General features: G+C 37.8%; 1 protein-coding gene across 2 annotated transcripts in view; it reads right to left on the reverse strand.

Moving 5' to 3' along the window:
- Positions 1–15: 15 nt before the first annotated feature.
- Positions 16–14,657, reverse strand: part of LOC111870767 — a 153,238-nt gene continuing 138,596 nt past the window's right edge. Inside the window, exons 9-13 of one of the 2 annotated variants that reach the window (XR_002843911.2) lie at positions 14,575–14,655; positions 13,323–13,577; positions 8,898–9,176; positions 7,379–8,412; positions 16–1,363 (exon numbers count right to left, since the gene is read on the reverse strand). Coding sequence is in view for 1 of the 2 variants with exons in the window: in XM_023863290.2 (XP_023719058.1) it covers positions 8,306–8,412; positions 8,898–9,176; positions 13,323–13,577; positions 14,575–14,655 (722 nt within the window). In the remaining variant the exon portion in view is untranslated. Of the gene's footprint in view, positions 1,364–2,108; positions 8,413–8,897; positions 9,177–13,322; positions 13,578–14,574; positions 14,656–14,657 lie in introns of those variants that run through there. The other variant, XM_023863290.2, reaches the window with a different exon arrangement.

A 14,657-nucleotide genomic window follows, 5' to 3' on the forward strand; every position in this document is an offset into this window, starting at 1 on the left:
ATCTGTTTACACTTCAAATAATTTATTTTCTGCTCTTTTTTTTTTATGGAAATGTACACTTAAGTCATTTCCCCAGTACAGGTCATTTCCAGAGTAGTCAAACAATTCCATTCTTATGGGACCCAAATACTGTCATCACCATGGACACCTCCAATAGACCCCTTCCGGAGCCAGTGAAAGCAAACAGGTCCTTTTAAAACAAAATCAGTAAGAGTACTACTTTCTGGGATGTGATGCCATATAAACTGGTGAAGGTTTACTGTCATTCCTTCAGAACATCAATAAACTTCTATCAGAGTATATGGCATCACATCCCAGAGAACAGTACTTGTCACAGTCACCATCATGAGAACCTCAAATCTCTCAACATTTTTAATAATTCTTAAATACCTCATTCATGTTCTTGAGATCCATCCATATTCTGGTTCTAGAATGATTGAAATTTACTTCTTAACACTTCAGTGAACTCTGAACATATTACAAATATATTTCCCTTGAGAAAACGTTTTACAGATGCCATAGTTCTTATATCTATGAGAACCAAAATATTTGAGCAACAAAATTTAGAGCCCCAAATACTGGGCTTCTAATTAGTACAATGAATTGAACAAATATCAATGTAGCAAAACTAGTGTAACAAGTTAGGTGTCTGCAATATTTCCAGTCTTCTCTTTCTGTTGTGCTGCTAAATGTCAGAATATTACAATATGGAAATATATGTCTCGACAATAGCCTATCCACTCATTAGGACTGTCTCCTCTCACAACCTGTAGGCTTGGCCGGATTCTTCATTTCAAAAGTGTACCAGTATGACAGCATAAATAAAATCAATGCTGACACTGTGTAGGACATGACTCACAGTTAAACCTTCAACTACTAAACACATTTGTTTGAAATCATTCATTCCAGTGCCTCACAGAACTCAATCTTTGTTATAATTATAAAATAAAATAAAAAAGCAGGAACTATTTTAGTATATGTGTAAAAAATATTTACAAATGTAAATTAAGATATACTGACAGCCTTTTAAAAGTTGCTGAATGTACTTATAAGTGTAACATATCATAGATCCATGTTGATTCCATCTCACTTTTTCATTCCTTAATCATGCAAACGACAAACAGGCCCTATTACATGACAAGAATTACTTAATAAAAATTAATATACTATGTTAAAGTGTCCTTGTGCTCAATTAAGTATGTTGCCATGCAAGCATATGGGAGGAATGGAGGTACAGATTCATACATTCTTAACCTCAGCGCTAGATTGAGGTGACTAAGTTACCTTCACATGGTGGCTGGGAAAGGAGGCTTCAGTACACACGAGACAGGAAGCTGGAAGGGTCCCAGAGCTCGTTGGGATGCTGTAAAAGGAAGAAAGGTCTCTTTACCCTGACAGGAATAGAACTCTGATCCCTCATTTAACTAATCCATAGCATTTGATTTGTTTCATTCTCGTCTGTCACACTAATATTATGAAAAAGTTGAATAGTTCCGTCCAGTGTGACTGGTTAAGATTTTCTTATTTCAATTATTCATGTAATTATTCATGTTCACTCACACTGGATGGAACTATTTAACTTTTTCATAGTCCATAGCAAATTCTCTATTATAACTAAATTACCCCAGCTTCCAATGACTTCCCCCATTATCTGACCATAACGTACAACACTGATGAACAATGTCACATAAAAATGTTATAAAATAAATAGCAGGGTAAAATGACCATGATAGTTGCGTGTAAAAGATGAGTACTGCTCTGCAAACTGAAGTTCACAGTGCACAAGGAGAGTATACTTTTTATCGAGGTAACAATTGTGAGTCACAGTACTGTATCAAGAAGATTCTAACATTTTATACTGCATGCTGCTAAGTAAAAAGGTAAAGGTATCCCTGTAACAGGCCACGGAGGCCCATAGGGTTGTGAAATGTTGAGGTTCCCAAATTTTCTAGACAATCCGCTCATAGATGGCGGCAAGGTTGTCAGCCTTACGTGCTGGCTGCCCTTTACCCTCAAGAATATTTCTGGTACTCATTTCTGTTAGAGGCTGAGTCGACCCCAGGGCCATAGTGTGGCTGGAAGGATTAGGTCACTTGAAAAAATCATATGACCTCATCAGGGCTTGAACCCGTGACCTTCCGGCTTGTAGCATAGTGTCTCAACCAACTACACTACTGCATACCCCCAGAAGCTATATTATTTTACTTTGCATAAACCACTTTATGGTGGATAATCTGAGAACTCTTAAAAACGAAAAAGAAAAGACAGCCTGAAAGATTTATTGCTCTGGGCTGTGGCCAACAATGCCACTGAACTTGCTGCCTCATAAGACACTATTCTGCACAAGCACTTCACTAAAAATAATAGGATGTAGTTGCTACACAATACTATCTGCCAATTTCCTGTCACAAGAAATAATGGGAGATCAATTCAGAAATAAGATTCTGAATATTATATTTTCTTCCTATGGTGGTTATTCTAACCAAGATCAATAATATTTACACATCTTTCCATCCTTTTTCCCCAAATGTTATGTACTCTGCATCAGAGGAACAACTCACAATGTTTGTTTACTTATTTATTTGTATGATGATGAAGATAATGGATATGAGAGTGACTCAGTGTCTGCCTAACATTCTCCATATTCCCAAAGCATCAATGGGTTTCGTGGGCACAGGAAGCATGCAAGAAAATCTAACTGGTGATCAAAACCAAAACTCTCTGATTAAGAATGCGATGTCTTGCCCCTACTCCTCTTCCAGATACTTGCAGTAACAAACATCTTATATTCCATTCATAAACCAAACAAAAAATATTTTCTTCTTCTCTAAAAATTCAGCCAGAAGGTGAATACAAGATGGATCTATGAGATTCAGATACTGAGGGACATATCATCACCTTAGTTCTTAATGGTTTGACCTCTAATTTTCATTATTTTTCAGGTTATAAACATATTTAGTTCCTTAGGACATAAGCACTCTATATCCATAATTAAACTGAGTAAAATAACAAGAGAAATTACAAGAAATAATTCCGTACTGTTCTGTCTCCTATGTTCAAGTATTCATGTTTAAAGAAGTGTTTCCTCATCTTCTCCATTCCACAGAATGTGGAAATAAAACCGTTAAGAATTCAGGTGACAATATGTATACCTCATACATAAGAAAATTAAGTATTAATTCATCATGCTAAAATTGTTAACCTTTCATTGTTATTTGATACATTTCAGTCTGTCACACTCCCACTGCATACAAGGAACTCGGTTGCATTGTCCTTATTTTGACAACTAATAAGCTCATAACTTAATACATAAAAAGTGTGCAATAATGAATTCAGGCATTGATATAATCAAGCTTTGGCCCTTCAGCCTCACAAAGCTTTATTCTGCACAACATTTTTCTATAGTGAAGGATGAACTACACTCAAAACAAACCATTCTAACTTTGAACACTTTATAACCTCTCAATGAATTTAGGATTTTCTTACACTTGCCTATCCATCAAATCCCAGACTGACCTAAAACAAAACTAAAGGTAATGGAAAGCTCTGAAAGTTGCAAAAGCATTCTTACTTAAGCCTGTACTTATGTACTTTACTCAAATCAGATCTTCCAATACAAGATAACCATAAAATATACAACATCCACATTACTGTATTTGCACTCACTCCATCATTATCACCCTGGCACTTGGTGTTAATATCAAAACAAAGCTTGTCATTGAGAATATTAATGATCTCTCTTAACCCATTCACTACTTACATGAAGTACAAACATGGTAGGGTCTTCTTTCTGCTGTGTACTAGCTTCATGTATTGATATGTTACAGACTTCACTGTTTAATCAAAACTCAGCATATCTTAACAATGACAACATTTTATACAGCACACCGGAAAATTTTGTCATCTGTAGTAATTCATATAACTAGTTATGTGTAATAATTTTAAGGCCCATACTTAAATTCTTTCTAGCTGTTTTCTCGTGGTACAAGAAACAAGACAAATTTATTAACTTACTTAAATCTCTGTACTGAAACTATTCTAAACTCTTTCTAAACTGGTGTAAACAATGAAATTTCATTCTAATATTACTGGAAATAGAACTACTACAAGACTCGTATTTTCTCCCCATATATGAAATTAAATGGTTCAGCTCCTAAGCCAGCTGTGAATGGGTTAATGCTGGTATGCCTAGTTTTGAATACTTTGAGTGAGCTACAGAAATGTGGGGGGGGGGAAGAAAAAAGAATGGACACTAAAGTGGTGTGCACAATAGCAGACCAAGGTAAGTTACAGATGCCTTTACTCAGCCTCATTACTAACTTAGTACAATATATTCTGTGCCATATGGGATACTTATGCATAGCAAGATTCTGTAAAGCTGCATGATGTATGTGCACTGCAAGTAACCACAATTCTCATCCAACAGAGTTAGCACACAACATGATCTAATGTGTATATTTAAAGACTGCAACTAGTAGCACACCGCATATGAATTCTGTGATGGTTAATTTGTTGTTATTGTTATGGAGGTATAAGACAGAAATGAAGTAGTTGAAATGTGATCATGGGCATTTCTAACAGGTACCATTTGGCTGGAATAAAGTCCAAGAACTGCTGATCTAAAGGCAACTTCATCACATGTTCAGTGGACCTGTCTTAAAATTACTTGCAGTTCATAGCCTTGCTTCTGTTACAGAATAATGTGCATCTGAATTGGTGAACAAATTTTTAGAGATTTACATGTAAATAATTACAACATGAATCTTTACTGAATTAATTATAAATAAAAGGGCACAAACTAAAACCCTTCAGAACTTACTGAAAATGCCTGTATGAATTTTGGAATTTTAGAGCCTGTAATCCAGTACTTTCCTGACTGGTATTGTATATTCTTCCACACATTGCTTTGATCTGTCATTCATAAAACATTAATTAGATAAAAAAACATTCCTGTAGCATAATGTTTCAGACCTGGTGTCAACACTCATTGTATTCACCACTACCCTGCCCACAGATAAGTGAACATGATCAGCATGCAGCACTGCTTTGTACCTGAACAATAAATTGATATTTTATACTGAACCTGACTTACATAATGCACAAAGTCTGCTTGAATGCTGGTACAATTTGAAATCTGTTTGGCAAACTGTACACTTTATATGGGAAATCAACACTTTCACTATTACAGATTGAACATTTCCACCATGAAGCAGAGCATACTATGGCCTACAGGTGGAAATGTTCCACCAGTTGCAGAAGGGCTGAAATATCAATTTATGTTTTTCATGTAATTTCACACACACAGAATAGAAGTTACTGATTTTAAAACATTCATGTTCTATAAACAAATTATTAATTTTAAAGATAAAAATATATGTGCATGTGCAGGGATGCCAAACTGCTGATGACTATTTGTGAACAGCAGCTAACCTAGAGCTGGCAGCCATATATGGTTTCATTAACCATTAAAGGGTTAATACTAAAGTTGAAGTGTTCTGATTCATATAAAGTCACATCAAATTAGTAATACAGTTTGCAGCAACATCAATGAAAAACTTAAGGCGCTGTAACTGTCAATTGTTAGCACCTTTCTGTAGATATAAAATAAGTTAGACAGACAGATACAGTTGTAGGCCTTCTTCAGAAAAATAATAAAAGGAAGCCTCTGTCTTGAAATAACAGTACTGTGAGCTGTGCAGACATGCTTGATAAGGAAATCTCTCTTACAATGTACAAATCTGAGAGTAGGCTTTGAAAGAAAAAAATGCCAAAAATGGCCAGGTACCCTGATGGCAATGAATATTTTGTCCACACTGCGAACTTCAAGATATATTTTTTATCTTGTGATTGACATCTACTCAAATATTACTCTCCTTCAAAACATGTGGCTGTGGATTAAGTTACAGCACTTTTCACAGGCAGGATAATCTTCAAACAATACATCCCAAAGAAACATAGGCTCTGAAATATGATTCACAAATTATGTAACAAGACTGATACACATGACACCAATACTCACTACTGTAAAGCACTTGATAAAAAGGTGGAATTGCACAGATAGAACATAAAAGCAGCAGCTGCAGAAGTCAGACCTCCCTTTTCTGTTGAAAAGAAATACCATGGGACCTCCTGCTACCAACAAATCACTGACACGAGACAATACTATGAATGTGAGATAGACATAGTAGCAAACATGCAATCCGTTGGCAGGACTTCAATTTCGGTGTTAAGCATGGTAATACCATAAAGCCAAAAATTTTGCAGAATTACTCAACTGACAAACTGGTCAGGTTGACAAATGTGACAGAATGGCCACCAGTTACTCAGTTCAATGCTGGATACAGAAGTGAACAAAAGAACTTCTCTTCACATGTTATATTTTGTAATGTTGAACAGCTCCCTTGTGGTGCCAAAATGACTCACAGGGACTTCCAACCTGGCTTGCCACGGAACTCAATTGAAAAGGCTATGAGTTTACCTTACTTCAGTGTCCTAGACAAAACATGTGCAATGTATAAACAAACTTTTTTGGCTCAAAGTAAAGTTCAGCCAACAATGGCAAGTTCAATTCTCGATAGTTCATCCTTGTACCTGTTCTGCAGGAGGAAAAGAAACTGATACAGTGTAAGAAGTATAATGTGCGGCTGTGTGGCTACATAACGATGAAGAAAATGAACAACTGGATGTAGCCTAATGTTACAGATCTGAAGACAAAATTCTAGTATGAAACGGACAATTGGCTATATCCAGTCACAGTTAATGTGTGGAAGACACAGGTTTGGAATGATACATTAACCTGCAACTTCTAAATGAAAACATCTGTCTGCAAAGTGTCAAACTAATCTCATTCTCACATTCTCTGGTTGCCAATTCTTTGCCACTGGTATTTTTAGTGCCTTAAAGTTTAGTCTTTAATTTTCTGTTGTTGAATTCACAGTTTGTTATTGTTATGACAGAATCCACTACAGTCAATCATGATGACTTTTATTGGACTAACAGTCCAAACTCCATAACAATACACAGCCAAGTTTCATGTCTCAGAGTAGTGACTGATGCAAACAAAATATATCATGCCATCTGTTACTAAAAATGCACTCTCAACTAGTATGTGCTCCATCTGTTCTCTCTCAGCTGATCTATGTGTAAACCCACTATGCAGAAAACCGAGATGATATTCAAAGCCAGCTTAATATCCCATGTTTTACTGGAAACCTGAATGTCTACAAAATTTTTCTGAATGATAAATCATAATATATGAGAAATTTCTAATCCTGTGAACTTAACATTACTTGAACACATAACTCCAACATATAACAGCAAAAGGGAAAAGGCATTAAAACAGAATAAAGGAACATGATATCAGATGAATGACTTGTACCTTATCTCAGCAGTAGTTCCTGAAGAATACCAAACCATTCCCATATGCCTGCATACTTGCTTCTTTGCTTGTTTGTAAGCTGCCACTGTAACTACTTGCTTCACACAGCCTCATGTTGTGTCAATTCGGTATCCTTCATGACCATGGTCACATCACACTTCCTGCCCAATGTTCATTCAAAGGCCACAGGATGCACCAACCCAACTCAAACCAACAACAAGGCTGAAAACTAAAAAATCTGCCTCCATGTTACACATAGGCACCAACTGAGAGTGTGTAGTGTCTGCAAATTACCAACAGTTCGATCCAGGACACCTTGTTAAATACAACTAATGCTAGTAATGGACCTTGAACTGCCTAATATGCTCAGAAAACACTTCCACAAATTAGTAACATTGTAATCAATAAGCTGTTATACAGTCTTTGTTGATACTGTTGTCCATAGCGTGGGCCAGGTTCACTCGTTGTTTCGAATCGTACTTACAGAAAGAAATTGTACTGTACAGCTTGGACAAAAACACACAAGTTCCTCTGCTCCTTTTCTATTGAGCCATTCAATTTTGATTGGAATTAATCACCACACTATTTGTTCAAAATTCTCACCAATCAGAACTGTCCAATCACACTCATTTTATACCCCCTCACTATTTGCTGCCATTTTTTTATTGAGCCATCCTATATTTTTGTTAGTGTTATGTCTTATTACTGAGGCATCTTAACTTAAAAGCTTTCTTAGCAGCAGTGTTACCCAAACTCCAACTACAATTTCCGTACAGCAACCATGTTGTCTTCATAAGAATTATCACTACCATGGGCTGATTAGAAATATCCTTCACTGTTAAGCCACCAGGTGCTTGGTGAGCTTCGGAGCATGTCTCGACTGCGGCCCAGAGTGTTCTTGTTGTTTGTCTCATATTGTCTTCGTCATCATCTCATATTCGATATTACAGCTGCAAGCGTCATGATGAAGAAGAGGGAGGGAACTGCAATTGCTGTCATTGACACAGCACTCGTTGATGCCTCTGCACACTGACCTGAAAACACAACTCACGTCTCACTAAACCAACATCATCCACATGTCAAAAGAGTTGTCTGAAGTTGGTAGTGTGATGTGAACCTGTAAAAATCTTTATAAATGATATTTTATTTTCCTGGCAATCACTCATAAATGAACACATCTTCATATCAACACAAACCTATAACATTAAAATAAATCACATACAATTAAATTTCATTAGCCCTTCACTTATCTGCTGTTCATGAGATTAAGTGCATTTACACTGGTACTAACTACTTTTCATGAGCATCACTGTCATATGATTCTGAACTACTAAATGTTCTATCAGTGAGAATTCTTGTGTGCTTAAATTACTGATGGCTTGAGGTCGTGTTAATTACACTCTGAATTCTTATGTACCTACATGTCTTTACAATTAGATCACTGTCTTCTTTATAAGACAGTTTATGTCTTATCAGATTAAAATTACCAACTATTTGTTGCCAATACAGATTTACATACCATTAATTGTGAGATTGATTGCCCAGGCACCTGTGACCCCTGGGTTGATATTGCGATGGCAGGATTCAGTGACACTGGACAGCCTCAGTATGGCAGATACAGGTCCGACACCGCCATGCTTGTTTCCATCAGTATTCTGCAACACCCCCATGCTGGACTCCCCACCACTGCGAGTGTAGATAAAGCAGTATCGCCGGGCTCCGACTGATTTGCGACTGACAGGAGATGCAATTAAGTAGCTGGTCCCGTTGTCTTCCCAGCTGCCATGGCAGAAGTACGCTGCATATTCAACATAAGCAAGAATGTTAACGTCGTAATGAGCAACGTCACACATTATGGTCAAGTCTCAGATATGGAAACTATGACGACATGAGTACCAACAGAATGAAACCTGGACTTTTTACTTTTGAAGGGACCACTTTAATGTGTTTGTGTCTATGATTGGTTGAGCTAAGTCATGAAAGGTTCAAAAACTTTCATATGCAAAGACATGCCTATTTTACTAAGACTCTGAACGTGAGAGTAAGGGTGCCAGTGTCCTTGAATTTTATGAAACAGAATTTCATACTTACAACTGGAAAATTTCTGTTGTCAAGACTGAAAAAAAAAAAAAAAAAGTTGAAATTGAGAAGAAACACAAATTTGAGGAAAATTAAAATTTGTTAAAATTTAATAGTGTTTTTATGGGCTTTGGCCAAGATCACTGGAGAGTAAATAAAACCACACGTAAAATTTCAGAGTGTTTCACAATACACTTCTGACGTTATTGTGATTGCTTGTTATATGAATTTCACCATCAGCACTCCTTTCCTGTCATAGAAAACAGCTGTGATCAGCTTTGACGGCTCCTTGGTTTCAACACACAAATGAAACCCAAGTTTCATCACCTGTTACTTGTATGATGTGATTGAGAAATTAATTGCCATCTTCGTGGTATCACTCTAAAAATGACACAGCCAAAGCCATTCTCTGTATTTTGTGTGCACCTGTGAGCATTTTTGGAACCAATCTTGCACAAAACTTGTGATAGCATAGCCTACCTGTGACAATCTACTATAGAACCATGCATGTAATTTGTGGGAGTTCTGAAAGTTTCACAAATGTTTTGGTCAGCACTTTGAAAAGGATCATCACTCACTACAGAGAGCATGCCAACCACTTCACTCTTCACTGTGAACATGTGTCCACCCACACATCTTTTGAATATTCTACACCATTGTCTTACAGTTCCTTTGCTCATTATACAGTTTGGCCATAAACCCCAGTGCACAATTTAAAATGTATTTCCTCAGCACTCATGTTTTACCGTGAAGAAAGCAGATAACAGTGCACATTTCGTAGCTGGCGGGATTGTCAATCGCAGGACACAACATAACTTATTCTATACAAAGAACCAACACTAGGTGACCATTATGTGATGGTTTACACAGCAATGAGTCATGTGATGCTACCCGACACATCTTTCGCAAATAACGACGTGACATTCCAGTGCAGTGGGTCGGCCCTGGGGATCAAAATTATCTCACACTGCGGGACACCCAGCCTGGGCTGAGCCAATTTCCACCCTACCGATGTGCGTTGTACAGAGTCAGGGACTGCTAATGTCTTTATGGCCTTCTCCAGTGATTCAACATACAGTTCAAATCTTCGGAGTGCCACAGCAAGGTATGAGACACTTAGCCTGAGTGTAATGCCTGCACCACGTTGGCCTTCACAGGTGGATAGCAGCAACTGTATGTTTCCTCAGTGGGCTCATGGCTACTGGCTGCAACATGTATATCGAAGACAATGCATTCACATACAAAGATCATACTACTTTCAAGACCTTTACTATCCGATGCTTACGCCCTGATTTGGTAGTGAGTGAACGTTTCCGTGTTTGTACGCATTCAGTGTTCGAATAGGGTGGTCTACTGCCTGAAGAATCTCTGGAACAGCTCTGAAGCGAATGCCATGAAGTGGTTCCTTCTTCTTAGGTATCAAGTCGAAGTCACAAGGGCTTAAGTCCGGGGAGTATGGTGGATGGTACAGCACTCCCATCCCCATCAATCGAACAAATCAGACACAGCTTGCCATTTCAGCATTTCCATCAAATCATGCGGAACCCATCGTGATGCAATTTTTCTCATGCCCGGGCGTTTCTTCAGACTGTGAAGCACAGTCATATGCGCTAATCCTGTCTCTCGGGCCAGTTCACGAATTGTATGGCGTCGATCACTCTCCAGTAACACGGAAAGAGCATATACTTCTTCACTGACACTAGGACGACCTGGCCAACACATGACTGCCACATTTTGGCGTCCCTCGTTGAAGGCTTTTACCCAACTTGCCACTGTTATGTAAGGCAATGCAGATTCCCCGCAAGCTTCTTGAAGACCTTGATGACACTGTCGTGCTGTATGGCCTCTGGAACATTCAGTCTTTATCCATATTTCACTGACTGAAGCAGTCTGTGTAGGGCCATGTTTTCATATTCAGTAAGACACAAACTTCTGAATCAGAGTTCTGTCATAACACAGAAAGGGAACATTTGCTGAAATGTAATGGATATTTGGATTCACCAGTATATTTTAATCCAGAACTCTCATTAACTTTACTGGATGATACGATTCCTTTACTAGAATATGTTACCTCAAACAGTTCCAAAGATATATATACAGTAAACCTTCATTATAATGGACTAATAAGGGGAGCAGGGTGTTCATTATCTGTCTGCTATAATTGGGTGAAGAGGTAGTCAGGTAGTACACCATAGGATACATAGCTAACACATGCAATAAATATAAAAACACGTGATTACATAAACGTTTTTATATTAGGTTTCTTTTCTTTTAAATAGTTTTGTAACTACAAACCTTCTTCATGCCTCAACATCTCCAGAAATTCACAATCTTACACAATCTGTTATATCTGTGTACATTATAAAGAGGGTTTACTGTATCACACGGAAGCCATTACCATTTAAAACAATATAAAATCCAGCTGCTAAGGTCCATATCTGGGGTTTAAGTGATGATTAATATATAGATAAAGGCTAATATCCTCCTCCCATCTACAAGTAAGTGTTGAAAGTGTTCTCCTCTGCTCCCCATGTTCTAAGTCCCATCCAATAAGCATACAGTATGCACTACAACTTCTCACAGACCTCTAACCCTTCACATTTGTCATGGTCTTGCATACATCAAAATAGAACAGGCAACAGAATTTTGTATATGGTCTTCTGGGTTGTGCCACCACACAGTTTTGTAAGTGGATACAAACATTTTCAAGGAACATGCTGCCAAGGTTGAACTGTATAGTGCGAGGAACTGGATGCCAGTAACTTCACACAACACACTTCAACCCTGAAAATGGAGGCAGCGTGTTGTTTTGAGATGTTGCTACCTGCCAACAAGATTACTTAACATCAAAACCCAGAAGACCACAATCTAATCAGCATCAAGAAAACCTCACGCTTAAATCAAGAGAACTGTAGTTTTAATTTAATAAACAATTCTGAATAAAATAGTAATGTCCACTTCCTGATTAATTCTGTTTTTCAAAGTGCAGTTAATAGCTGATATATTACAATTTTGGCTAAGAGTATGATGAACTTTTTTTAGAATTTTCTCTTAGTTTCCAGATCAATACCATTACTAACTTCCAAAGGAATTCCTGTGTTAACCCGTTGCCGTGGTTCGTCGTGTATGTTTCGTCAGGGATTTAAATCGTCTGGGGGGGTTCGTCGTGTATGTTTCGTCCAGCTGCACACCTATGTTATAACGCCCATAATAATTGATGGTTTTGCTGTAGATTGTTAGATTTTTCGCTGGCCTGTTGTCACAAGAACAGAGTATACTAAGCCAACGAGTTTAGCTGAGATAAGTCATTGTTACATATGCCTGTCTTGCAGCAAAGTTCCTGTGGCTCTTGCTAGCGGTTTCACCGCTATGAATGTCGTTTATTCTTTGCTACGAAGTTATAAACAGGAGAGACNTTTTCAAGGAACATGCTGCCAAGGTTGAACTGTATAGTGCGAGGAACTGGATGCCAGTAACTTCACACAACACACTTCAACCCTGAAAATGGAGGCAGCGTGTTGTTTTGAGATGTTGCTACCTGCCAACAAGATTACTTAACATCAAAACCCAGAAGACCACAATCTAATCAGCATCAAGAAAACCTCACGCTTAAATCAAGAGAACTGTAGTTTTAATTTAATAAACAATTCTGAATAAAATAGTAATGTCCACTTCCTGATTAATTCTGTTTTTCAAAGTGCAGTTAATAGCTGATATATTACAATTTTGGCTAAGAGTATGATGAACTTTTTTTAGAATTTTCTCTTAGTTTCCAGATCAATACCATTACTAACTTCCAAAGGAATTCCTGTGTTAACAAACATCAACAACCAGATCTTACAATGAAGCACATAAGATATCATACCAGATACACTTTCTGTGTCACATGAAGAGTAGAACTCCATGGTATCGGAGTTTTCTGAGCACCCCACGACAAGAGACTCAAAGTTGTAGCTGCCACAGTCTGCCTTGTTATCTATACTTCCAGTATCCAGGACTCCTTGTTCATCACTGCATTTCCTCTTCCGACGGGCAGCTGACACCTGCCGTCCGTCAACACTCAGCCCGCTGATGGTGTAGCGACCCAAATATGGACATCTCCTTTTATGGAGTGATGTAGCTGGAATCAAAGTATGGATGTCAGATACAAGCAACAATAAAGATTTTGATACAGCTGTTACCTATATGGTGGCCTGGTTACAATCTGTATTAAGTCTATGCAGTGAGGAGAAAATAATGAACATCAAAGACAGTGACAAATTCCTTGAGTTCTTACATTTCTCTGTGTGAAGAGACTGCTGGATTTACCCCAAACATAACCCTCTGTACATCCTGTACCTTATTCCTGCTCATGGGAAATCTATATGCATATCAGATTCATCACTAAATACATGACATTCACACCAAGTTGTGAGTTACTAAATCATGCCAGTGTTTCAACAGCAATCAGGCGGTGACTGCTAATAGAAAGGAGAGGGACGACAATGACAACGCGAATAACCCTCGTAGGATGGGAGGATGTAGACCAGATTCATCTGCCTTAGGAGAGGGACCAATGACAGGCACTAGTGAACCTGGTAAGGACTATTGAGGTTCTCTAGAACCCTGGGAATTTCTTGACAAGCTGAGAAACCATAAGCATCTCAAGAAAGGCGGACTCAGCTCCAGTTCACTACATAACATCTGTTAAAACTACATGGTACTGTCAGAGAAATAATGTAAAAGAAGAATGTGCTGAGAATGTGAAAGCAGCAATGACTAATTTTTTTGGCATTATCTTTGCTTTTCATTGGTAGGACTGAGGAAAACAACAACAACAACAACAACCAAAAAAATTTATGTCATGATAGCCTATTCTGGCTAGGATTCAAACTTGGTACCTCACAAAAGTAAACCTGACATATTACTCCTGAACTAATTCACGGAGTTCTTCAGCTCTTTGCTGGTTGAAAGAACAGAAATGTGTAACCTTTATATTAAGTTCTTAATGTGATCCTTATTAATAAATTTAAACATTACTAACTATTACTAAAAAAATTCTCTTCCAGATTGTTTATTCAGAACCTTCAGGCCATAAACAGTGCTGCAAGCTTCTGAAATGACTACTTGGTACTTACTTATTAGTGTTATGAAAGGTAGAGAAGATGGATTGAAGTTGGCAGGACTGCACGCCTCTTCAGGCACTTGGACAAACTGACCT

The sequence above is a fragment of the Cryptotermes secundus genome, unplaced genomic scaffold, assembly GCF_002891405.2.
Source record: "Cryptotermes secundus unplaced genomic scaffold, Csec_1.0 scaffold307, whole genome shotgun sequence".
Lineage (NCBI taxonomy): Eukaryota > Metazoa > Arthropoda > Insecta > Blattodea > Kalotermitidae > Cryptotermes > Cryptotermes secundus.